General features: G+C 39.3%; 1 protein-coding gene across 1 annotated transcript in view; it reads right to left on the bottom strand.

Annotated features, from left to right (window-relative positions):
* Window positions 1-27,015, bottom strand: part of Col24a1 (collagen type XXIV alpha 1 chain) — a 259,948-nt gene that overhangs the window by 70,185 nt on the left and 162,748 nt on the right. Inside the window, exons 34-41 of the mRNA XM_051194789.1 lie at window positions 24,244-24,297; window positions 21,489-21,542; window positions 21,216-21,269; window positions 19,955-20,008; window positions 19,010-19,117; window positions 8,056-8,109; window positions 5,239-5,346; window positions 211-264 (exon numbers count right to left, since the gene is read on the bottom strand). Coding sequence (XP_051050746.1) covers window positions 211-264; window positions 5,239-5,346; window positions 8,056-8,109; window positions 19,010-19,117; window positions 19,955-20,008; window positions 21,216-21,269; window positions 21,489-21,542; window positions 24,244-24,297 — 540 coding nt within the window. The remainder of the gene's footprint in view (window positions 1-210; window positions 265-5,238; window positions 5,347-8,055; window positions 8,110-19,009; window positions 19,118-19,954; window positions 20,009-21,215; window positions 21,270-21,488; window positions 21,543-24,243; window positions 24,298-27,015) is intronic.

The raw sequence follows: 27,015 nt of genomic DNA, 5'->3' as shown, positions 1-27,015 counted from the left end.
CATCCTAATCATACAGAACTTTATTGAGATGTGTGGACTTTGGGTCTAATCTCATTGCATGGTGTTTTTCATTTGCAAGCTTTTTTATAATAAAGTTTTAATAAAGGAAAAGTGAATCTTAATTTTCACATTTGGAATGTAATATGAACTAAAATGCTTTCTTGCCTATGAATAAATATATATAGAATTTAAAAAATTAGAAATGCTTACTGTGTATCCTGGTATTCCTGGTTCTCCATCAGGTCCCATCAATCCTAATGGACCCTAAAAATGAAAATGAGAGAGAAAATAAATGATTGAATCATTAAGCATCTGTGTCTATTATTGAAACATTTACCCTTAGATTCTTCACAGTTTAAAATTCTACCTAGTATAATTGAGAAAACAGAAACATGACACTCCTAATTTTTGTCTGTATTTCTTCTGAGATGAAGTCCCACAAACAATGTGTCTAGTTCATTTCTGGTATGCACTTATTAGAAAATATGCTCACTTATAAGACTTTTGCAAATGCAATTCATGTCTGTCAAAGTTTGTGGTCACTGGGTATCAGAACGTGAAACCTGATAGTGTTTGATATTGTGACTCTGGGATTTGGAATGGCTCCATCCTCATAGATGATTCCAGATGCTTTCAGGAGCATGACTTTAATACAGGCCAAGGTTGATAGATTAGAAATACTGGCAGTTTGTGTGTCATTACTATAACAAGATTACCGTTGTCAGCATTTTACGGATGACCAGGCCATATAAATTAAAGATGAATCAGGAAATGCCCCTACTCTATTAAAAAGATGACTTAAGTGAAAAGCAGCTAATGTAGTGACAATCAAAATGACCCATTTCTCATATTATCAAAGAGTTTGCACACGGGAGTCTCCTGCTTGGGTCTCAAAACAAAGAGGAGGAAAGGAAATGAAGGCACAGAATAGATATACGATTTGCCATGTACCTATGTGAGAATCTGTGTGTAGCGTCACACCCGATCAGGCTGCTTTACTACATCTCACATACAGGGCACAGTTTGCTATACTGCTAAAGAAAAGGTCATGCTACAATTATCAACCAGGAACCAATTTAGAGAGATTTAGATCGGAACTTACTTCAGTTTGAGAAAGAACTGTGAAGAGCCGAATTAAATAAGAATTCAGATGTATCTGTTGTAGGGATTATTTATACTGGAATGTAGCGATTCAGTCACAATACTACTCACCGAGAGAAACACAAGAAAAATTGCAAAGGCTTTTAGAGAGGATTCGATTGGATTAAGGTGAATGACATAAGAGAAGGGGAGAGTCGAAAGACGCTTATTTGTTTAATTGAATTAAGCCTGGAAGATAAGCCTAGTTTCTGAACACAAATTTTGTTATTTGGGGCAAAAGTTAGGTCTGAACATGTGCAAAGAAGAATGAGAAGAAGAAGAAGAAGAAGAAGAAGAAGAAGAAGAAGAAGAAGAAGAAGAAGAAGAAGAAGAAGAAGAAGAAGAGGAAGAGGAATGTTATTATTATTATTTTATTATTTCTGGTGTGCAAATAGTTTCAAAGAAGTTTCAAACTCTAAAATAAAGAGATCCAAGGGGCTGGGTGAGTCAACTTGACTAATTTGGGAAAGGAGTCGGAAGATTTTCCGTTTCCTTGCTTGTTCTGGGTACTGGACAGCAGCAGGGTTTCCTTAGAGGTTAAACGAGGCAGTGCAGCAACTGTGTCCAGAAAGGTGGGCAGGGCCGGAGGTGAGGCTGGCTCAGACGCTGGGTAAATGGGAGCCCCACTAGGACCTTAATGTGCCCAAGACTCTACCTGCTCAACAAGGGGCCCACAAAGAGTTATGTGCATGGGGAGGGTTTCAGTAACTTCTGTGGAAATCTGTGGGAGAGTAGGAGAGTGCCAGGGATCTCAGGAGCTCAGCGAATGGGCTTCATATCATGGAAACACGTGGAATTTTGTGCTCACCCATCCATAGACAACACATCGCTTTACAAATGGTCAGTACATAATGGCCTCAAACAAAGTTTTAACAAATTTCTTCCAAGCAGGAATCACAGATTACATTTCTCTGAATAAGGTGAGATGCAATTAGGAAGGAGGCAAGAAACTTTAAAGAAGAATCTACTTAAATTTGAAATTCTTCAGAACAACTTTTCCTGAAAAGAAAACAAAATCTGCAATTACAGGCGGTTTCTAAGTGGATGCTGGGAAAACACAAACATAAAAACAAGAGGCAGAAAAAGGTAGATTAAAATGTATTTACTAAACAAAGAACAAAGGGGCCTCCCTGTGGTCATTGAACATTTGTAGATTTTATTTATTTATTGACATTTAGCTATTGCATTATCTTTGGGTTCATGTTTTGAGGGTTTCTGAGGTTTTGGAGGTGTCCGAGTGGCTTGTTCTCGAATATTCTCTGTTTCTTGCTGTGATTTACACATCTTTTGGGATCGGTGTGTCCTCACTTATATTTCTTTTTAAGTCTGGTGTGTGTGTGTGTGTGTGTGTGTGTGTGTGTGTGTGTGTGTGTGTGTGGTGTGTGTGTGAGTGTGTGTGTGTGTGTGCGTGTGCGTGCGTGTGTGTGTGTGTGTGTGCGTGTGTGCGTGTGTGTGTGTGTGTGTGTGTTCGTCCTCATGATGCCAACTTTTGCTTAGAGGGAGAAACACCAGCATTCACAGACACAACGATCTGCCCACAAGCTCTCATTTAAAATGCAGGCAAATCACGTGAGCTTCACCCCAGGAAGGGAAGGACACAGGAAAGCCAGCCTACCGTTAGAGTAAATGTGGCAAAGTGAGTTTTAAAACCAAGTGTGGCAATAAGAAGAAAAAGGAGGAGAAATGGGCAGAGGAAAAACATGAAAGAGAAAATAACTGTGCAGGAAGAACTCGCTGTCTACATGTGGAAAAACTCCATATCTTTCTTCCTGCTCATAAATAAATTCAAAATGGGTCAAAGACCAGACCATAATAAATGAAATTCTAATATAAACAAATGTTGTAGGATCTAGTAAAATTCAAAATCTCTTAGTTGAAAGGGCCATTTAAGAAAGAAAGGGCATTCCTCTACAGGAAGAAAGTGTATTGTGAAAATGGAACTCGACCACGAGACCTCAGGAGCATTTTCACTATGGACAGTTTGGCCTCTTATCACGCGAGTTTCAGTCCGTACTGCTCTTCAAATTCCGGCCAGTGTAGTAAGTCGGAGGAGTAAAGAGAAGCATGAGAGCATTGAGCAAGTGGAAGGTGCCTCATGCTTCTGTAGGACAGCCAGGTATGGGGAGGAACTGATGTTAAAACTCACAGTAAGATGGGTGTCAGAGTCAAGCACCTCTGAGCAAGGAACCATGAAGTGTCTGCTCTAACAGCTCTCAATGGATGCAACAGCATGAGAGACAGAACAGGCCACTATGGACCAGACAGACCGACTGTTTGATTGATGAAACCGCTGAATATTTAGGTTTAATCACAGTAAAAGTAGCCTTATACGAAAGTGGAAAAAACGTGTAGTGTTCAATAACAGAATTAAGAAGACATTAAGTGGGGTGGGGGTGGGGGACAAACATCTATCTTTTGTAACTAAGAAAACAAAAATCTCCACAAGGCTTAAAGAATTAAAAACAATATTATAAATGTATTAGGATAAGACTATGGGTGAAAATTTTGCACACTTTAGGTGGGGATAGAATTTCTAATTAAGAATATAATTCGGAAAATATTGACAACTTTGACGTTTAAAATTAAAATGTTCTACTCATCAAAAGACCGAAAATTAATAGATAATTGGCAGAAATGGAATCATTTATAATTTTTTGTAACATGTTTGACAAATTATATCATCACCAGATTTGCGAGTGATGGCTGCAAATCAGCAAGGAAAAATACTCACCAAATAGAAATATGTACTGTGCGCACACACACACACACATATGTATGCATATATACACACACACATGTACATAAATTAACAGATAATTTTCAGAGGAAGGATCATATAATACATAATTATAACAAGGGGAATTTAAATACAAAAGCAAAAATTATGTATATGTATATATATTTTCTCATTTATAAGATTATCAAACACTAAATGAACTAATATGAGATATAGACAATGGAGCGGTAGCTTTGGAAAATGAACTCAGTAGGCCATATATGTATATTTGTGTATCTATAGTTATATGTAACAATAATAAGGGAAAGAAATCCATAAATTTGAGAGGAAATGAGGAGCATGAGAGCATTTGGAGGGAGGGGACACAGGAAGGAAAGAGAAGAGAGGAAATGATATAATTACATTTTAATTAAAAATGTATTAAAAATTTTAAAGGTGACTTCTACTTCCAAAGTAGAAGTTTATATTAAAGGCAAATTTTGGTCTGCATTAATCCTTATGTTTATTAAAAAATTAATCACGTTATATAATGTTTTTTAAACATAGGCAAAAGTCAGAGAAATAGTGACATGAAATGATGTAAGACCTGGGTACTAAGGCAAATTAAATAAGTAATGGCAAATTTTCTTGAGAAAGCAAACAGATTATGCCATGGTCTCTTTGCCTTGGTGACAGGCTTGGCATGGAGTATTTCAATGGAGATGAGGTTAACGTACCTACACGTTACAAGCAAATTCGTGGAACAGATGATTATCTTCTAGATATTTTTCTTTTGTACTACCATTTTCTGAGTAGGTCAAGCACACCCCAGAAGCACAACTTTGCTGTCACAGGCTCAGAAGCTTCACGTGAGCTTCAGCTTCCCATGTCAGGCAAAGGGCATGCAAAAGATGAGGTATAAATAGCTGTTGGGCATATTTCTCCCAGCTGTCTAGAAAGATAATCTCAAGTTGAAGCAGGATGGGTCCAAGTGGTGGATGGAAACACATCTCAAGTTCACTTAGTTTTCAAAGCAATTTGCCGATGTGACGGCAGCTTCAGATAGATATTAAATCCTGATTTGAAGTGCTCAGTGTATAAACTTTCCTACTTAACTTTGGAGTCCAAATCAGATTTCTAAAACCTCATTTCATATTTTATTTCCATTTTCAGCTTTTCCTTTCCTTTTGCATGTCCAAAACCCACTAAGCTGTTTAATGCTGTGGAATGCCTGCGATTCCCGCCATCCCACAGAGGTAGATTATTTTCATCGGAACCTTTGCATCCTCTGTAAAGTCAATCAAGGATGACGCTTTAGGAACACGGATACAGTTCTTTTCCATCCACAGTGACTCAGTGCTGAAAGGCAATCAAATACTGACCACAGCACCTCTTGTTCCTCTGGCGCCCTTAGGGCCATTTTCCCCAGCCTTCCCGGGGGAGCCTTGGCTTCCAACTTCTCCCGTGGGTCCTATTTGTCCTTTATGACCCTGTGGATGACATGAACATGACAGAAAATAAATGCATTGATTCACTTAACTATATCATATACTTGAATGCCTCTAGGAGATGGGTGGAAAACAGAATTCTATGGACAAATGTTACTGCTATTGTTTCTCTTGATTTGTGAGACAGGCTCTCACTGTGTACCTTACGTTGGTGTTGGCCTTGTGAGTGATCTCCCTGTTTCTACTGCCTGACTGCTAGAATTACATTTGGCCTAGAGAAACTACTATCACGTGACATTCGAAAAATAATAACAGTTTTGAAAATAGACTAAAAAGTCTAGACCAACAAAGCAAGAACTATAGCATGCTCAGACTGAGCCCTATGCAACCAGCTTTGAACATATTTTGCTCGATGCACCTATCTCTCTTTTGCAAGAGTGTAACCATGGGTTGTTCACTTCTTCTTTTTTAGTATTTTCTCTTATTTTACATATCGATCCCAGTTCCCTCTCCCTCCCTTCCTCCCTCCCTCCCATGCCCCTCAACCCCCCTCCCATCCCATCCCCCCCACTCCACAGGGAGGGTGATGTCTTCTAGGAGGGATCAACAAAATCTGTCAAGTCATTTGCAGTAGGGACTAGGCCCTCCCTCCTGCCTCTAGCCTAAGGGAGCATCCCTCCATGGGGAATGTGATGGGAGATGTCATTCTGTATATGTTTCTTATACTGATTAATGAATAAAGCACTGTTGGCCAATAGGAAAGGAAGATAGGAGGGACTAGGAGACAAGGAGGAAAGAGGAAGTAGTAAGGAGGAGTCAGGATGGAGAGTCGGGAAAAAGCAGTATACAACAGCTGGCTCCGGGTAAGAAGACCACGTGGAAATACATAGATTAACACAAATGGGTTAATACTTAAGACAGAGCTAGCCGAAAAGAAAGTAGTAACCAGGCCAACAGATTATATCGAATACAGAGTCTCCGTGTGTTATTTGGGGCTGGCGCGGCTGCCGGACAAGAGTGGCGGTGGATGGAAAAACCGAACTCCTTACAGGAATGTGCTCCCAAAGTCCTTTTGTGCACCAGGGATACATCCTGGTTCCACTGTCTGAGGTCTCTTAGACTGCCCAGGCCTTCTAGCTGAGACCCATATTCAGGGGGCCTGAGTCAGTCCCATGCTGGCTTCCCAGCTATCAGTCTGGGGGTCCGTTAGCTCCCCCTTGTTCAGGTCAGCTGTCTCTATGGGTTTCTGTAGCCTGGTCTTGTCCCCATTTTCTATCACTCCTCCCTCTCTGCATCTGGATTCTGGGAGTTTGGCTCAGTGTTTAGTGGGATGTCCACTTCTATAGAGAACTTCAGCATCGCAAAGTTCTACTGCATGCAGGAAGTGAGTGCACACATCTGGTCATGCAGGACCATGTCTCATCTGCTCACAGATGCCTGCAAGAGTCCCTCTGTTTCCTACATCACTTCAGTCCTTCAGAAACTCGTCTGCCTTCTATCTGGTGCCACACTCACAAGCCCTTCTCTTTGACAGGCGCTCACAAGATAAAATTTTATTGTTTTCGTTCCCTTTCTCAAAACAAGAACCAGCCTGCTTTATTACTGATACTCAAGGTGAGAAAAACACAGCAAACATGCAATCAGTCTGTCAAGATACCAGAGGCATTCCTGACAGCTCATGGCATTTACTGCACTTTTCTAGGGCACGGCTGGTTGTTGTAAAGACCCACAATGTCTTTAATGCTGATTTCACTATGGGTTTCCTGGTGCTTCCAGTAGTGTGTGTGTGTGTGTGTGTGAGAGAGAGAGAGAGAGAGAGAGACAGAGAGAGAGACAGAGATAGAGAGAGAGTGTTCTCTGTATATGTGTGTCTGTGTGTGTGCATAACATGCTTCTGTGTATCTCTGTGTGTGTTCATGTTCTCTCTCTGTGTGTGTGTGTGTGTTTGTACACTCATGTTTCTGTGTGTCTGTCTCTGTGTGTGTTGATTTGGAGCAAACCTGATACTGACATTAGTTGCATTATCATGCATCATGAAAGAGACTTCAGTTCTCAGTTTAGAAACGGTACTTAAAGATTTTCTTAGCATTCTAAGGCTAAAACTGAGAATGATGGTACAGGTATAGAACTTGACTTCTGCAGAAACACAGATTTTAAGTTAACTGCTGTGTGCTAAACTATCACAGTCCATCGAAAAAACTGTTACCATACTCCATCAATACTAAGACAAGTAAGTCACTTACAACATACAAAGATGCATTGTAAGAGTAATACAAAATGGTCTTACAAATATATCAAGGGCTTTGTTTGGAAAAGCAATGAAAAAGGTTCTAGATTTCTGGGTTTAGTTACAGGAGAAATGCAAGAAAAATCAATCTTGTAAATTAAGAAACCACTGTTAATTAGCCTAGAAAGAAGATCCCAATATTTCCTGCATGCATTTTAATAAAATTGCTCAAATGGTCCAAATAAAATGACATTTTCATTTTATGTATTTCCTTGTTTGTGGTTTTTTTGGTAGGGAGAAAAAAGAAAGCAAAGAATGTCTTTCCAAACTATAAAGTAGAAAATCATCCCTCAATGACAGAAATACACTTTCCTATCCAATGAAGTATTACTAACCGAGTATGCTTTAATATCACATTTACAAGTCTTTATCATGTTATGTCTAATAAAATACAAGTACTACTCTATAGGCCTCTGGGCATGAGAAGAAAGTTCATGCAAAAATATATTTTTTAAAAAAATTACCTTTTTCCCTGGTCGACCTCTTTGTCCTGGGGTTCCCACAATTCCATCTGGTCCCTGATCATTTAATATAAAAAAGAAATAAATGTTGAAAGAAAAAAGTTTAGGGTTTGAATACTCCTCTATCAAATAATCATTGAAATGAACACTAAATAAAAATGAAGATTGTTTTTTAACACTATTATTTCTATAGTTATTTTTTAAAAAGGTCACAGTGATTAAAAGGCAGATTTGTTACCAAGCTCTAAACTGTATACACACACATGAGTTAACACAGTCATTAAACTGTGCATTAGGAAGGAAGTTTATTGGAATAAGAATGCAATGAAAGTGTACCCAAATGCATCCACATCACCATTTTAGTGAGCTGCATTGAGCTCGGCATTTTGTTGAAAGGACAAAGTTATAAAACATATCTACCACATGGTCAGGGAAAGTCTCAAAATATCCCTGAAGTGGAGAATATTAAGGAGATGAAAAGAATTAAAGGAAAAAGGAAAGGCAGGGAGGAAGAGAGGCAGTCATAATAATCTAAAATAATATTTTAATTTGTTTAGTTTGCAAAATAGAGTCTTTAAAACAAGAGTGGGGTGCTATATGGAGCTTTGTATCAACAATGGGTAAGTGTAATCTATAGTGAGTCAGGCTGCCAGTCCTAAAATTGGTAATAATGACAGCGTTCTTTTCATTAGTTGGAAATGGAAATGGAAATTTCAAATTTGTGCCCCCCTAAGCTTGGCAAGCTTATGAAGACAGAAAGTAAATGGTGGTTTACCACTGTGCTATGCAGGCCCTCGGTAAATATTTGTTGAATGAATAAGCAGATACCCGAGGAAATGACTCACACTCTACACTTCCCAGCAAACACTGTTCTAGCCTCTCTCCCCGAGCCATGATCCATCCACTGCTGTATCACAGCTGCATCCAGAGGGAGATCCGGTAGCTGCACCACGTAGAAGACTGTTTATTGCAGAGAGACAAATAACTTTCCCCAAAGAAGCCGACTAACCTGCATAGAGTTTTAACCGCTGGACTTTTCTAGTTCAGGCAATTAATTGCCATATAGCCACTGACAAGTTGCTTAATTTATTAAAGGCCTGTGGGGGTTAGAGAGATGGCTCAGCCATTAAAAAGAATTGCAGCTCTTGCAATGGCATACAAAATTATCTGACTCCAGTTCCCGGTGATCCTAGCTCTGTCCTCCGTGGGTACCTATGTACGTATTCCCACACAAACACACATGCTCACTTATAGCACATTTTTCTTTATTTATTCTTTGCGGTTTTCATGTCAAGCCTCCTGATCCCACCCACCTCCCTCCCCTACCAAAGTAAAATAAAATTTAAGAGAAAAAAAAATAAAAGAAGGGGGAAAGAAAATCTCATCATGGAAGCTGCAGTGTGACACAGTGTGTTATGTAGCACGTCCCTTTATCCACGTATTTTCACACGCAGGTGTGTGCGTGTGTGCGCGTGTGTGTGTGCGTGTGGTCAGTCCACAGCACAGGGCATTAGTGGGATGTCTAGTGGGAGTCCCAGTGAATGCCCGGCGATGATGGTGCAGCAGAGACAAGAGGCCTTGGACCAGACCAATGATTCACTGCAATAAACACCTGCATGAAAAAAACAAAAAAGTAGGACTCGGCACTCCATTTTCTCCCTAAGTAAAGGAAGGATCAAAAAACAAAACAAACAAACAAAAACCAAAACCCTTTGGAAGGGCTGCTAAGACCAGTGAGACTGCATGCACATAAAGCTTGGAAAATATTGGCTCATAATGAAGGGCTCATGCAGTCAGTTTTCACTAACATCTGCCCTTTAAGTTTGTCATGCAGTATTTAAATATGTAGAATGACAATAAATATAAAACGAAACGATGGAAGCCCGTGTGCTCACCACCCATGATACAGGAGAGACCAGCGCTCACGACGTCCACTTTTCTCGGGGAGGGCAGTGAAACCATAGTTTGGAACTCTCTGGCCTTTCCACACACTTCCTCACACATTACAGCCTTCTTCCCAATCTTCACAAAATAAGTATTATTCTGTCTTTAAACTTTGAGCGGTGCTCAAAGTTCTTGATGTAGTCTGACACTTCCGACACTGTATGACTCCTTTAGCCATTTGTGCTGTATCTTTAATCTGTTTTCATTTTTAAAGCACTGCAGGATTCCATAATATTATCGTCAAAACACAGTGTAACCATGTTTTCTAATGATTAGATTTCCTACTACTTGATAATGTTGCAATAAGTACATCTGCATGGGACCTTGCCAAGAATTGTTTTCTTTTTTTTAATTTTGTCTCCTTGAGTTGAATTGCTGGATTGTGTTTAATGTGTGTGTGTGTGTGTGTGTGTGTGTGTGTGTGTGTGTGTGTAAGAGATTTTTCCCCCCTATATGGCCAATCAGTTATAATACTATGATTTACTGTATGGGTCTTTCCCTTATCAATACACAATGTGTAATTAAATGATCAAACATCAAGTTTCAAAGACTCAGATCTTTTTCTAGGATATTTCCCATCAACATCTGTAAACCATACAAAATTAACCATATCATGGTACCCCGAATAATGCTCTGGTATCATATAGGTCTATCGTCTCGCTCACCTCCCTCTCCATCATCCTCAGGTTGTTTTCTAAAACTGTCTTAATATTGGCTTTTTAATTTCAGTACAAACTTTGAATTAATTTTTTATCAAGTTATATTTAAAAGTCAAGTTATATTTAAAAATCATGTAGTAAATTTTCAACTGAGATTGTATTAAATGTAAACTGACTTAGAAGAGAAATGAATTCCTGTTTATGAATGTTAAATCTTTGTCCATATATTTCTGTCTTTTAGGTTTTATTTAGGTTGTATTGTTCTCAAATCACAGAAAAATATACAAAACTTTATATATATATCCTGTTAAGGTCTAATCCAAGAAACTTAATTTTGTTGTTGATTATAATAAAAATTCTATTTGGAAATAGTTTTCTTTTTTTCTACCGATTATATTTTTATTTATTTATCTATTATGTGCACAGTGTTCTGCCTGCAATTTGCCTGCAGAGCAGAAGAGGGCACCAGATCTTGACGAATGGTTGTGAGCCCTCCTGTGGTTGCTGGGAATTGAATTCAGGACCTCTGGAGGAGCAGCCAGTGCTCCTAACCACTGAGCCATCCCTCCAGCCTCCTGGAAATAGTTCTCTAAGTAATCTGTGTCAGTAAAGAAACAGAATCCATTTTTGAATATTAATGCTTTATTTAGCACCAGGAGAATTTTTTTTTACTAATTATACCTTATAAATGATTTTGTTATACAAGTATTTCTATTTTATATAAATATTATTATCAATATTAATCTGAGTATCATGGGGAGGAAGGAGGACACATTTATCTACTAAGTATAATAGTGAAAGTGTTGATATTGTCTTAAGAGATGTCTTTGTTTAATCTGTTGGGATGACTATTTTACTGTGTTAAATTTTATAAGATACGGAACTCACATGTATAATCTTTTAAGATGTTAAACATTTGGTTCAGCATTGGTGTGAGGGAATTGGCAAACCTTTTATGTGTATCAGTGCTTTCAGAAGAAGTAAGTTCACATATCTGCATACCCACTGACCGACGGTGACATCACCTGCCAACAGCAGCTCAGTTTGGGCATCGCCTGTGGGTCTGTAATGCGTGGTGAAAATGAAGGCGTTGATGTGGATAACAAACTCTATAACTGAGGTGTTTCTTTGAAGATAAATTGCACACTCATCTCTATCTTTAAACCTTCATTCTCAGCTCATTTTCAAGTTAGCAATCTCGTCTCACATCTCTTTAAGATATAGTAGAGTTGAAGCTATCTTCCTAACCCTAACACACACCTGCTGTTCATTCACACATAGCTTCTGCCTCCTTTCTCCGACAGAGATATAAGGGTCTGCTCACTGGGTGAAGCTAGCTCCTTGCTTATACTCTCAATCCCAATACCCTGCCTTCTGAAAGAGCCCACTCTCTGACTGCTATCAGGGTTTCCCCAACTCCATTCACATAGGCTTAAAACTCCTTGAGAGACTCCTCAAGCTTCCCTGTCTTCCCTTTTTCTCCCTCCCGTCACCCCTCCTCCCCTCCCTCCCTCTCTCCCTCCATCCCTCCTTCCCTCCCTCCACTCATCACACATTTGTTATTTACTTATACAGTTTTCCGGAAGATTTTTTTTCCCCTGGTTTTCTCTTCTTAATTGCAAAACTTTTTGTTTGTAGGGCTCATTCTTCTAATCACTGTTCTAATCTCTCTCTTCATTTGGGCTTTCGTTCCCACCTCTGAAATTGACCTCAGGAGAGCCAAAATCAGTGGCTACTTTGCTTGAAACACACACACACGCACACGCACACACACACGCACGCATGAACACACATGCGCACGCACACACGCACGCACACACGCACGCACACACACATGCACACACACATGTATACACACACGCACACACGTGCACACTCACACATGCACACACGCACGCACACTCATGTGCACACACACACACGCATGCACGCACACACACACGCACACACATATGCACACACACGCACACGCACGCACGCACGCATGCACACACACGCACACACACTGTTTTCATTGCGTCATGCTTCCCTGGCTTTCTGCTTATGTCTTAGATAAAGCTGTCTCCTCCATTATGCAGATAGTTAATACTGGAGATGCCGCCTCTCTTTTGCCCGCTTAGGTGGTCTCACCAATCCTCATGCTGTTAAACACCATCTGTATTCTCAGGATTGCTAAATTAAGGCTGCCCTGATAGCCCTACCCAATGACATCTCTTCTTGAATTTCTAACAACAAGCATCTCAAAATATAAACTCAGACTCAACTCTCAACCCCCCCGCCCCAGCCTGGTTCCTCTTGTAATGGAGCAATACTTTGAAACACTATTAAAATGTTTTCCTCCTTTGCCTGTGCTAATGCCAGGACTTCAGCCTTGCTCAGTCTAAATGCACCTGGTGGGGGGATGTGTGTCAAGAAAGGATCGTTCTGTTTTACTTTTCCTCGTTTTTCAACAGTTTACAACTTCAGTACCGGCACTGTGGCCTCTGCCACACTGAGGGAGATAATGCCATTTTAAGATTTCTACTAGAAGGTAAAGGAATGTTAATATGTGAAGCAGTGAACACAGTTCTAGACCTTCTCCACAAGGAGGAGAGGGAAGGGATTGGGGAGGATGAACTGTCTTTTGTTGAGTCAAAATTTAGATTGATGTCCATCAAAAACCCCAGAGATCCTTCTGTCTCCGTCTCCCACAGGACCGGGGTTACTGTTTTTTACAAGGATGAGGGCGATTCGATCCCAGGTCTCCGTGCTTACTTTGAGTGTTCTGACCCACAAGCCATCACATGTGCGTTCATGTGTGTTCCTGTTTATATTTAGTACATGCCATGTTGATACAGAAGTCGTTTTGATTTTGAGTAGTGAAAAAAACAGGCTAATTTGAGATTCTGTCTTGACTATTTAAAGCTTCATGAGAGCACTTATTTTGCTTTTAGAAGTGCTGTGTCACACTGATTTTCTTTCAAATGAGTTTATCTATGGGTTGGGGAATTATATCCATTCAAAATGTACAAAACTCTTATTTTTAATGGAGTCTATTATCTTTTTGTCGCTGTCCATGGCTCCTCCTTGAAGCTTTACTTAAGAATTGCCTGCCTATCCCACAACCATGAAGATTTACTCCCCAGTTTCTTCCAAGGCTTTTACAGTTAGAGCTTTCATATTCAGGCTTAGGGACTTCTCTGTACAATGACAGGACATACCCATCTCAATTTTGTGCACACCGGTAGGTGACACTATAACGTACTTCATTGATAAGATCATCATTCCCTTACTGGACTTGCCTTAGTGCAGCCCATGCATCTCTCATTCAATGCATTTTCTGTTTCCTTTAGTTTATTTCTTGATAGCTCACCATATTAGATAGTGTTAATCAGTTGTGTAAATTGTGAGCACTTCTCATTAATGACTGTTTTTCTGCCTGAAAACTTTCAATATCCTTTTGTTCACTCTTTGAATCAAATCTACATTCCTTACCATGGCTTAAAAAGCCCCCACATGTTCTGATTCCTAGCTATTTCTTCAAGCTTAAGAAAAACCAGAAAGAAACCCCTGACTATTCATTGTGCGGTGGCTGCTTTCTGGTTCTAAAGGTGCCTGCCCAGTTGACTCACCTCCGCCTCATGGCCCTTGGTCCTCCATCAATCATAAATGAGCTCTCAGTTCTTGGAATACTCCAGATCTGAGCTCAGTCAACCTCTATTCAAAGAAGATGTTAACTGATCCAGCAGGCTATTTTTCCTATCTGTGATGTTAGTTAAAAACTGCCAACTTGACATAGCTTAGAATCATCCAGGGGAGAGGGCGGGGAGACTTGGTTGAAGAATCATCTGGATCATGTTATCCTGTGGGCACATCTTGTTGGCCTTAACTGACATGGGAAGACCCTGCCCACTGTGGGTAGCACATCCGCTAGGCAGGTGACCCTGAACTGTATGGAATGAAGAGAGACAGCTGAGCACAAGCGCATAAATGGGCAAACAAGGATCCATGAGTTTATCCTCTCTGCTCTTAACTGTGGATGCAACCAAGTCCTTGATTTCTCCATGATGTAATTAAAAATTATGAGCTATCGTAAGTTCTTTGTTTCATAAGCTGCTTTTGGTTAGGGTATTTTATTATAGCAACAGAAATGATTAGGACACCACCCTTAACTAATTCTCTTTCCTACCCTTATCTATTATTTTTATTCATGACATTGTTCATTTATATTTTTAAACTTTATATTTTAGCCGGGTGTTGGTGGCACACACCTTTAGTTCCAGCATTCAGGAGGCAGAGGCAGGCAGATTTCTGTGAGTTCAAGCACAGCCTGGTCTACAGAGCGAGTTCCAGGACAGGCTCCAAAAACAATACAGAGAAACCCTCTCTTGAAAAACCAAAAACTAAAACCAAAACCAAAACCAAAACCAAACCAAAACCAAACAATCAACCAACCAAACAAAAACCACCTTTTTTTTGCTATTAACTTATTTACATCATTGCATTGCTATAATCTATATTCATCTCTTACCTATTGACTACAGTTTGTGATCATGAACTCTTCCCCCCCCCCCTTTGTATGCCCAATTCTTAACAGAGTTCTAGAGTCACAGAAAGTACCAGAAGCTGTCTGGATATGTAAGTTTTGTAGACTCATGCTCTGAGAAGCTGAATAAAACTAGAAATCCAAGTGAATGCTGATTTCTAAAGATTTCGTTTATAATTATAGTTAGGTGTATGTGTCTATATGTAGGTACAAGCGTGTGAATACAGATGTCTGCCAAAGTCCAAGGCATCAGATGCCCTGTGGCCAGAGTTGCGGGATGTAAGATGCTTGACTTGGGGACTGAACTTCAGTCCTTTGCAAGAGCAGTTATGCTCTCAATGGGTGAGCCAGTTTGCCAGCCCAAATGAATGCTGCTGTAATGCCACAGAGCCTTCTCTTCCAAAGGAAATCTATGCAGGGGTTACATGTTAAGCACCCACATGGGGGTCTTTTCTGATGGAAGTAGGACTAGCAGGAACAGAGACATGTTAAGTCACAATCACTTTGCTAACTTCTGCACAGCTTTGGCCTGTCATTCTACGAGGTGGATGTATGAAGTGTAAGACAGAGACTGGCTTGCCTAGCTTGCAGCTCTTTGGAGGGGAACCAGTGGTTTAAAAACAGTGGGCAGAGCAGGGTTTCTATACCTAGGATGCTTAGGGTAAAGCAATTTAGAGCAAAACACGAGGGTGATAAGATTTGGATAGTCTCAATCCCTGGATGTCACTTAATCCACCAATTCCAAATTTCTAATCAATTTATTTTCCAGGGTTTCCAAGGAAACTCTCCATTCTAACTTAAACAGGTCAAAAAAAGCCCCATTTCAGTAAGTCTAGCTAAATTTTGCATTAAAGGAATAAAACAACATAATCTCATTTTAACATGCTCCACTTTATATGTTTAGAATTGTGGTAGAATCTTCAGCTGCAGATGACTGACCGTAAGTTAGACAGATGTTTCTTTTCTAGTAGAGATATGCATTCAGGCAACCGAGTATTTTAGAATAAAATTCATGCATAAAGTTACATGTTTTCTCTTCTCCCCAGAGAAGCAATAGCTTGGATTTTGAATTTGTCAAGCGATATTTTCCTCTTTTGCTTCCTCTACACAGATCCCAGTCTCAGCCTTCCAGGATTAAAGGATTTTTTAAGTTATTTTCTTTCATTCTTTTCCTTGTTTGTTTTGTAGAAATCAAGGTAGCATCTTTGTGACATTGCCCAAGGAACAATTTTAAAAGTGCAAAATAAAACCAACATCAGGCTGCCTGATTAAGCAATACTTCCTTGGATCATAAAATTCTTTTGAAAAAAATATGCCATGGTATTTTTATTGAGTTTATAAGCTGAAAGGCATTTAAAATTCCTGAGAGAACAACAAAAAGAATAAAAAAGAAACACACATGTGTTGTTGCTAAAAAAAAAAAAAAGTAGCAAAGATGTGAAAGATGTGTACTAGGCAGAATTGGTCCTGGGAGACATTAGAACACAGATGGGAACTGTGTTTATCATTTTCCATGCTCTGTTTGGAGCCTCTGCTCCGTCCCTGCTCTTCCCATTCCCTGCTGTCACATGGCACCATCCTCGGAGTCCTGTGGATGCTGTGCTGTGGTACACTTCAGTCCTTGTCTCCCTTGTCCTGGGTTCAAGCTAGTTGTTTTAAGAGTCCATGCTGAAGTATACGTTATGGGCAATATACACATATAGTCTTTATATATATATATATATGTTTACATACACATATAAAACACGCATATATAAACATATATACATATAGAGAATCACACTATATGAGTGTGTGTGCACACATGCTCGAGAAAAATGCCGCCTGTGCATACTAAACAGATACTTTATCTCGAAGTCACATGCCCAGTCATGAAGACCATCCATTTATCAAGAATGAGCAGGAATCTCAGTTTCTTGGCGCTGACTACTTTGCTTCTGTACAAGTCCAGTCCTAGTGCTGATGAAAAAAAGCCAATTCTCTAAAAACGATGAAGACTAGCGAGAACCCCAGGAAGGGTATGCTGAAATCAGGGGATAAAGGAATTGCTGTGAGCTTTGCCATCTGAAACAGTACTGAGAGTCTCGATTTTTTTTTCTGGTGAAATGAGGAGTAATAACATATATAGGTTGCCAGGCAGAGTCCATGAGAGGAGGTGAGTGAGTTCAAGTTGCTTAATCTCAGGGAGAACCCTTAAGCCACTGTGTGTGCTGCGTCGAGATGTCAGGGCAGAGGAGAGACAGGCAATTCATCATGATGGCAAAACCGGAGAGAATCATCTTCGATGATATTTAAACACAGTGATGTTTCTGCTTGATCCACATTCTGTTTTCTTTAATACACGAATTAATCCATGTACACAAGTGTTTTGTCTGTGTGTATGCGTGCACATCCTGTGTTTGCCTAGTGCCTGCAGAGGTTAGGAGAGGACATCCCATTCCCTGGAACTGCAGTTGCAGAGAATGGCTGGGAGCTTCCATGTAGGAGCTGGGAATTGAACTCAGGTCCTCTGCAAGAGCAGCCAGATCTCTTAACTGCTGAGATGTCTCTCCAGCCCCTTTACCCCCACTCTTTAAATGCCAGTTTGAAATACACTTGGGCCACCACCTATCATTTGGGAAGAATATATATTTTATTATGTAACATTAATTATATTATAGCATTGTTTACATAGCCACTAAAGCAATGGCGGTGGTGGATAATTGTGAGTGATGAGATAGCCAATTTAGACCTTCATTTATGGCATTTGTCATGGTTTTCAAGATAGCACCTTCATCTCGGTGAGGCACACTTAGCTGAGCTGATTAGGGCAGGGGCTACACCACTGACAAGACATCATTGATGTGGATGTTAGAAGCCATTGAAGAGACACACAGGAATAATGCACAGGGATGACCGGCTTTATAAACCACTGCTGTGCTCACAGCCTGCCTGCACAGTGAACCCACCCAAGGCCAGTTCCTCAGTCTGCCTTGAGCCCTCACATGGAAACATGGCAATGAGAGAGGGAGGCTGAGATGGGCTGTTCTACAGTTACTTTCCAGCGGGAAGACTTCCGCAGCTCAAAGTGCACTTTGATTCTTTAAGAAGCTAAAGATCCCCAGCACACAGAGGAAAGAGGAATCTTTTCTTGTTGCTTAGGGGAATTGTAGGAATTCTTCTAGCAAGTAAAGAGCAGTCTCTGAAGTTAAGAAAACTTAGAGAAGTAAATGCAGAATAATCTCCCTGGCTTAAACGTGTCAGACAAGTAGCAACCGTAAAGCTACCCCAAAGCCTGGAACACTCATGAGGGAGAATGCCACAGATAGCCTCATTATTCACATCTTACATTTGTCTCAAGGAGAGCAAAGTTTTTAACTATAAAATTTAGAGTTTCCTTTAAAGCAATATAATTTAGGAACAGGTATTGATAGTGTATCATGAGTAATCCTAATCTGGGGGGGCTAGGACGTTGTTCTAAAACAAGAATAGGGGCTCTATGAACAAAGATGCACGATATTTACACAACCTAACCCTGAGACTACGGAAGTCTCTCCCCCAACAAAAGCTTTACGGCAGAAGTTCGACTGTTTATGAAAAAGTTTCTTTGACCTTTTGTGTCTGAGGATGACTGATACTTTGCTTTGACATTCATTTAAGACTCTGTTCAGCATCTCCAGTCATCCTAGATATAAAAGGTTAAAGTGTGTGCACACATGTGCGTGTGTACATATGCATGTGCCTGTGTGTGTGTGTGTGTGTGTGTTTGTGGGTGTGTGGGTACATGGCATTGGACCATGTGTTCACCTGTACTTGTGGCACTGAGTTAAGTGAACCCAGAAGTACTTACTGGAAGACCCATTTGACCTGCTTTACCCCAGGGTCCTGCTGTCCCTGGTGAGCCCATCTCTCCTTTGTCTCCATCCTTTCCAGAAAGTCCGCTTCCTCCTGGAGGCCCCTGGGAGCCAACGGAAAGGGTTTACTTTTAAGAATGTGGTGAAATAATTTTGTCATTTAATAAGTATATTTTTATTTGACACACCAAAGGTAATTAATCCTGATATTTTAAACACTTCTTTTTTTAAAATTAATTTTATTTAAATTACAAACAATCTTATTTCACATACCAACCCCAGTTCCCCCTCTCTCCCATCCTCCCATCCCCCCATGTAACTCCCCATCCCACTTCCCATCCACTCCTCAGAGAGGGTGAGGCTTCCTGTGGGGGATCATCAAAGTCTGTCAGTTTCATTTGGACAGGACCTCGGCTTTCTCCAAGTATATGGGTTCACAGAGTATCCCTCCATAGGGAATGGGCTTCCAAAGCCCATTGCGCACTAGGGATAAATACTGGTTCCACTGTCCAAGGCCCCATAGACTGCCCAGGCCCCTGCAACTGACACCCACATTCGGAGGCTAGTTCAGTCCTATGCTGATTCCCTAGCTGTCAGATTGGGGTGAGCTTCCATTTGCTCAGGTCAGCTGCTTCTGTGGGTTTCCCCAGCATGGTGTTGACTTCTTTGCTCATCACTCCTCCCTCTCTACAACTGGATTCCAGGAGTTCAACTCTGTGCGTAGGGGTGAATCTCTGCAAAATAATAGCTTAGGGCTGCGAATGGAGATAAGTTGCTATAGTGTTTGTCTAGAACACGTGATGCCTGGGACAGGGAGTTGGTCTCCAGCTTTGACTAAAACCTATAATACCAGAACTTGGGAGGTAGTTTAAGTCGTCCTCAGGATATAGTGTGAAGTTGGGGCTAGCCTTGGATACACTGTTTCAATATCTATAGTTTACCTTTAATCCATCTTTTCCTTGGAGGCCTTCTTCTCCTGGAGCTCCTGGTTCACCCTGTTTTATTTTGTAGCAGAAAAGCAAGATTAAGTTTTTGGCTATCTCACTGATCTTATTTTACAGAATGTTCTTAGAAGTAGTAGGAAGTAGCTAGTTTGTAGTTAATTTCTATTTCAACCTTATCTCTAAAGAAGGCCTTACCATATAATAAACATGGTTTGATTTGCCTGGAAGAGCTCTGGAGATACCTAAGATATCCAGGTTTGTTCATTCAGATACAATATGCACCTGGAATACTAATGCATTTTAGATAATTAAAGGTAATTAATTCTGCAGTCTGGAAATTAATAAATGTTGCCATTGCATGAGATGCAGTTCCTTGATGTAATGAATTTACATGGGTTAATATAACACAATTCAGACATGACCATTTTACCAGACGTTCAGTTTCTGTATTCTCTCCCTTCAGAGAGGCAAAAAAGTATGGCCAAGGCACATCAATAAGCTACATTTGAGATACAAAATTTGCAAAAATATGGACTATAGCTTATGAAGCTGTTACGGCTGTGTTGCTTTCTTCATAACTAAGTTGAAGTGAATTAATTAGTACTAATTAATAGTATACCATTCCCATTAATGATCCCTGTATTAAGAGGATCTCTACTATACCCACCCCACAAAAGGAAAATGCAAATAAACAAGCCAGGTGCAAGAAATAAATCTCCTTACTTTATCTGTTAGTGAACAAAGACTTTTAAAAATTATCTAGAACATTTTTACTTTGGGGAAAAAAAAACTTACCATGGTTTAAAGCCTGTCTATATTATTATAACTTTTCTAAGATACAACTAATAACAATTTTCTTGCATCTCATTAGCTTCCTATGGCCCTGGGGTGGTTTTGAAATGAACATTACATTTCAATGTTTCATCTGTCTGTTAGGTTAGAAAATGTCCTGAAGTGTTGACCATTGATTTGTGAATTTCTTCTCTGTGCAACACTAAGCGGTAACCACGTGACCATGCATTTTTAGGCAAGGCTCATCAGAGCACATCTAGCTTTGAGAAAAGTCACTTAGGATTCTAAATGCCCAACTAAGAAAGCAGATAGGGTTTACTGCGTAGTTTTTAAATTCACGAGACATTTTGTAGTGCATGTGAAAGGCTTATTACTCTACTTTTGGATGTGTCTAAGGTAGCTACATTTTGAGTTCCCCACAAGCAAGTAGATCAGTGCGTTAAGTTTGTTTACTGAGGGTACTCACCCGTGACCCTGGCTCTCCCACCGATCCAGTGCTGCCGGTTGGTCCAATGTCTCCCTGAAGAGACAAAGAGCAAACTAAGCCTTTTCCCTCCCAAGTTGCTCTTCTAATTACGGAGTGAATATCATAAGGGACAGCATCCAAAGTACTTTCTCTCCGATGGCCTTCATCTGCCTTAAAGAACGTGTTTGTGATCGGTGTAATGGGGCACACACCTTGCCCCCTCCAAAGGAAAAAAAAAAAGATGGTGTTTGTCAAACTGTGGCAAGTGGTTACCTTAGCGCCTGGTTCACCTTGTAGGCCAGATTCTCCCTCAGTGCCTGGAGGTCCCTAAAAGAGAAAGATGTGACATGTTCCAAGGGCTGTACCAACTCCATGTGAAAGCGGTTTGAGTTCCATCTCAAAGGGAAGAGTCTGTGTGCAGAAGAGGGTTTCCCCACATCCACCAACACTTCAAAGTTTACTACGGAGATTTTCTGGGATTCTTTAACAGTTTAAATGTCAAAAACAGCTCCACTTGAAACCAGGACAGTAAAGAATATTTCTTCCCCAATCTTTCATCTTTGAGACCTTAGAGGATATGAAATAATCTATTTCCTGCAGATTGGAACTATCTATCCCCAGATTCAAAGATGTTTTCCCGCTTCTGATCATCACATCCCTTCCTCCCGTGGTCACTGAAAAACCTGCTTCCTTAAGATCAATTAACTTTCTTACTTTGTAAAAAAAGAGATATACTGTATGAATTAATGATGAGGTTGTCACACTGAAAAAGAGATGCATATTCTGAATTATTTTTTCCAGGCTTCTTTCTTGATGAGTCTAGCTCTGGTGGGTGACCTTTTGATTATTTTGACCTTGAAAGCATAAAATTTCTTTCAGTCTTTGGCTCTGTCTAGGTCTGAAGCTCCAACAGCTGCTGTTGTGTTATTTTTGTCTCCCAGAAGTAGAAGATGTGTTTTTTGCATCCTCTGTGTACCCCATCAATCTTTTTTACTCACATCCTTTATGGGTTTGCTGAGAGTTTTGCGTATGTGTTAATCATATCATTGCATCTCTCCCATTTTCTGCTAATTCTACTGATCTATGAGGACAGAAGATCTTTCCATCTTCTGATGCATTGTTGTTCAATTTCTTTCTTCAAAGATTAAAAATTCTTGTACAGATTTTCACCGGCTTGGTTAGAATTCCACCAAGACATTTTACATTATTTGAGGCTATTTTGAAGGGTGTTGTTTCCTTGATTTCTTTCTCTACCATTAGTTCACCATTGGTATATAGAAGGGCTGCTGATTTTGTTTTTTAGTTATTCTTGTATTCAGCCACTTCGCTGAATATGTTTATCAACTGTATGAGTTTCCTGGTAGAATTATTTGGGCCACTTATGTATACTATCATATTATCTGCAATTGGTGATACTTTAAGTTCTGCCTTTCCAATTTGTATCCCCCTGATCTCCTTTAGTTGTTTTATTCCTCTAGCTAGAACTTCAAGTACTGTATTGAATAGAAATGGCATGAGTGAACAGCTTTACCTTGTTCCTGATTTTAGTGAAATTGCTTTGTGTTTCTCACCGTTTAATTTGATGTTAGCTTTTGGCTTGCTGTATACTGCCTTTATTGTGTTTAGGTTATGTCCCTTGTAGCCTTAGCTCTCTAAGTCAATCTCATTTGTTTTTGTTTCCTTATACATGTCTTATTTTCCCCTCCCCCAAGTAGGGTAAAACAGCAGTTGCTTTGCTCCTTTATTTCCATATTAGCACCTGCATTACTGGCTCTAACGCATTGCCACACAATGGTTGTTGATGCTGACTACACTCTGAAATTGATTATTAACTTGTAAAGGAATCAGTGACTCTAAATGCATTCTTGCATCTCTAGCTAAGTTCATAGTCAGAGGTATGGCATAGTCAAGAAAGGTGAACTAAGTCTCCAAGCCTAGAAGCAGAATAACATTTTATAAAGAATAACTAATAAAGAACATGTCAGAAGTAAACCATATAGAACATTTTTTTAAAATTGGTTAATTTTGGTGTACGATTTTTTTCTTATTTGCAAGTTTTTTTTAATAATAAAGTTCATAGAATTTTTTTTAAAAAAGAAATGGATGTTTATTTAAAGGTTATGCAACTATTAAAGAATTTCAAGAATGATACAATAAAGATAAGCTGTGATGAGTGGCTGAGAGTGTGAGGGGAGTTGGGGAAGACACAGCATAAAGCTGGAGGAAAAATGGATATAAGGTTTATTCAAAGAGAAAAGGGAAGGAGAGGGTGAAGGAGGAGTAGCTTAGGGTTCCTATGGTATCTCTCCGTGAGATGCTCCTGAACACAGAAGATTAGGAAAGTGATGGCCTTCAAGTATAGAAAATGAGGAATACGAATGCACAGCTTCTCACCAGAGATGTTAGTGGGCTCCCTAGATGGATACATGAAACACCATCAGGATGTAATTAAGTTGGTGTAAGAGGAAGGCATGAGTTCCAGCAAAGCCAAGGAAGTGGAAGTACAGTTTCATCTGAGTCTGAGAAAGGCCAATGAGAAGATAGAGTGAGGGAGAGAGAGAGAGAGAGAGAGAGAGAGAGAGAGAGAGAGAGAGAGAGAGAGACTTTCATAAATACTAGGGAAGTGGGGCAATGTATAGTCTTACTACAGAGTAAGAAACAGAAATGAAGTTATTGATTTCATAATTATAACAAACATGGCTTATTATTCCAAATGCTGTAGTAAATAGGATGACTTCAAAGGTCTAAACAGAATGAAGAGCTATGAAGTCAGTTCTCTCCAAGGAAGGGAAATCTTTAGTCACTTCTTGTTTAATCATTGCAGTGAACTAGAGGAGTTCTTAGAGGAGAACTTCTCATGTATAAAATAACCTTTGCACATTACTTCTGTCATTTATAGTTTTAGGTTTATTTTCCAAACATAAAACACTATAAAATGACTTTTCATGACATCTACTTAATGTATTTTATCCACATAGTCTTGTAAAACATATTGAATCAAGGATTAGAATGAACTGTAAGCTATTACCTCCACACCCATCTCTCCAGGAGGTCCAGCACTACCCGGCAGCCCTCGTGCTCCCTGTAGTCAAATAAATTGAAGAGAGGGGAACCAAAGTTTGCTTTTGAAATAAACAATGCATCTCAGTTTCATTTTCATGAATAGTACTTACTGGCATATTACTTTATTCCCTAGGTAAATAAAATTATAGCTTTATTTGATCCATTGGCATTGTTTCATGAATGATGTTAAACTATGCTTGTAGTCAAAATAAAAATAAAGGGTACTATTACTCATTCATTCAACAAACATTCCTCAAATACCTACTGGTTATCGAATATTGAGCTCCCCTACTTATCTTGAACTGTGGATTGTCTAGAGGAGGCTATCTTGGCTTTAGGTTGATAAGGGAGAGCTCAGTCTATTGTGGGTGGTACCATTCCCTAGGCAGGTGGTCCAAGGCTTTACAAGAATGTGACCTGAGCATAGACCTATAATGGAGTTAGCAAACAGCATTTCTCCATTGCTTCTGCTACATCAATGATAGGCTACATCTGCATCCTATCAATTGAGAAAAATCCTTTCTTCCTCTAAGATGCTTCTGGGTAGAATGTTCTATCACAACTGCAGAATGAAAATAGAACATGTGCTAAGTGCTTTCACAATGCACCTTATTTATTATGCATGGCAGGCTCATATCTGTTTATAACCCTTGAAAATATGTGACAAACAAAAATGTTTTAAAGGAAAAAAAATGTGATTTTTTTTTCTATTTCTATAGTCTTGCTTTTCCCAGAGTGTCAATGGTATATAACATTCAAGTTTGGCTTCTGTCATTTAGCAGTGTGCATTTGTGGTTTTCCTAGGGATATTTTAACTTGCTGGCTCATTTCTTTCCTTATTCTTTTTTTTTTTTTTTTTTTTGCCAAATAAATGAATATAAGTAAATATATCCATTCTTCTGATTTAAAGGTTTTTTTTCCCCCCCAATATGTGCCCTTCACAAAGCTTAGGGCTTTTCCCTTTATTCCTAATTTTCTGAGAGTCTGTGTTTTACTTTATACCATGAATGGGAATTTGTCAAATACTTTTCCTTGACGTATTTATAACACTGTATTTTCTTCTTCAGACTACTAAGGTGATGGATTACATTGGTAGTTGAGTGTTAAACTCCCTTTGCTTACTTGGAATAAATCCTGCTTGGTCATGATGTATAATACACAGCATTACATCTGATCTAACATTGTGTTGAGAATTCCATACTTATGTTCCTGAGTGACAGTGGTCTGTGTCTTTTCCTGTGACGTGTGTGTCTGTTGGTCCTGGGACAATTCTGGCCTCCTGGAAAGTTCCAGGTAGAAGTCAGATCTGCTTCCAGCTCCTGTCAGGCTACAGAGAATCCCTATCATTTTTTTGCTAAATGTTCATTTGACATTGTCAAGGAGAACACCCAGGGTTGATGCTTTCTGTTTTGGTAAGTTATTGGTTATATATTTAAGTGGTTGTCCAATGTAGACTTATTCAAATGATCAGTTTTTAAGTAATTTTTTGTCGAAATAGTCTATTAAGTAGCTGGTGAATCATATCTAAGTTACAGAGTTTGTGGACTTATGAGCTATTCATCCCTTTTAGTTTTCATGTGAACAGTAGGGATGGACTCTCTTGTATCTGACAGCAGTGATTTGTGTTTTCTTATATTCTCTTGATTATTATGCCCATGGATTGAGGAATTTTCTCTCTTTTTTTCTTTTATAAGAATAAGAGTTTGGGTTAATTGATTTTTTTTAAAACTAGATTTGGCTTCTATTTTTATTATTTACTTTATTATGTTTACTTTATAGTTAATTTTCTTATTTTTAATTGGAAGCTTAGACTATTTGAAACCATTTGCCTTTCTAATATTTCTTTTATAAAAATTAAAAAAGATTCATTTATTTTTTATGTGTATTGGTGCTTTGCCTGTATATATAGTGTGTGAATGTGTCAGATCCCCTAGGACTGAGTTATAGATAGTTGTGAGCTGCCATGTGGGTGCTGGAAATTGAACTTGGGTCCTCGGGAAGAGCAGCCTGTGCTCTTAATTGCTGAGCAATCTCTCTAGCCCCTTTAATATTTCTTTTAACTTTTATGTTACAAATTTCCTTCTAATTTACAATTTTTAGGGTGTATTTTCACTTTAAGTTAGCTAAGATATTTGGAAGTTTTTCTTCTGAGTTTTATTTCATCATCATTGTTGTTATTTGTGTGTGTGTGTGTGTGTGTGTGTGTGTGTGTGTGTGTATGCATGCGTGCATGTATGAATATGTGTGTACCACAGTGTTCTTGCAGAGGCTAGAGAGCAATCAGAAGGAGTTCGTCTGTCTTTGCACTGTGGGTCCCCTGGACTGAACTAAGGTCTCCTTGTCCCCTTTTGCCTACTGAGCCATGGTGCTGGAATTGGATTTAATTTTTAACACTATATTATTTAGACATGTGTTTTTAAATATCCTGAAGGTTTGAGATTTTTCAGCATGTTTCTATTTTCAAGTTAATCATGCCATGCTCTGTGAGCAGACATTGTATTATATTTCTACTTTGAAATTTGTGAAGACATATTTTTAGCCCACAATATGGTCTATACTGGGAAATGTTTTATGTGAGCTTCAGAAGAATGTGTATTATGTTGTTGAATCAAGGTTTGGTTTTTTTTTTTTTGGTAGCTATAGGAATTTGCTTTACTTATACAAAATGTCCCAATTCCTGGATATTTGCATTAAATTAACCACAGACCTTGTCCCTACACTCACTTACCACCACAGA

The sequence above is a fragment of the Phodopus roborovskii genome, unplaced genomic scaffold (assembly GCF_943737965.1).
Source record: "Phodopus roborovskii unplaced genomic scaffold, PHOROB, whole genome shotgun sequence".
In the NCBI taxonomy this organism is placed as follows: Eukaryota; Metazoa; Chordata; class Mammalia; order Rodentia; family Cricetidae; genus Phodopus; species Phodopus roborovskii.
This window is presented reverse-complemented; position numbering and strand designations above follow the sequence as displayed.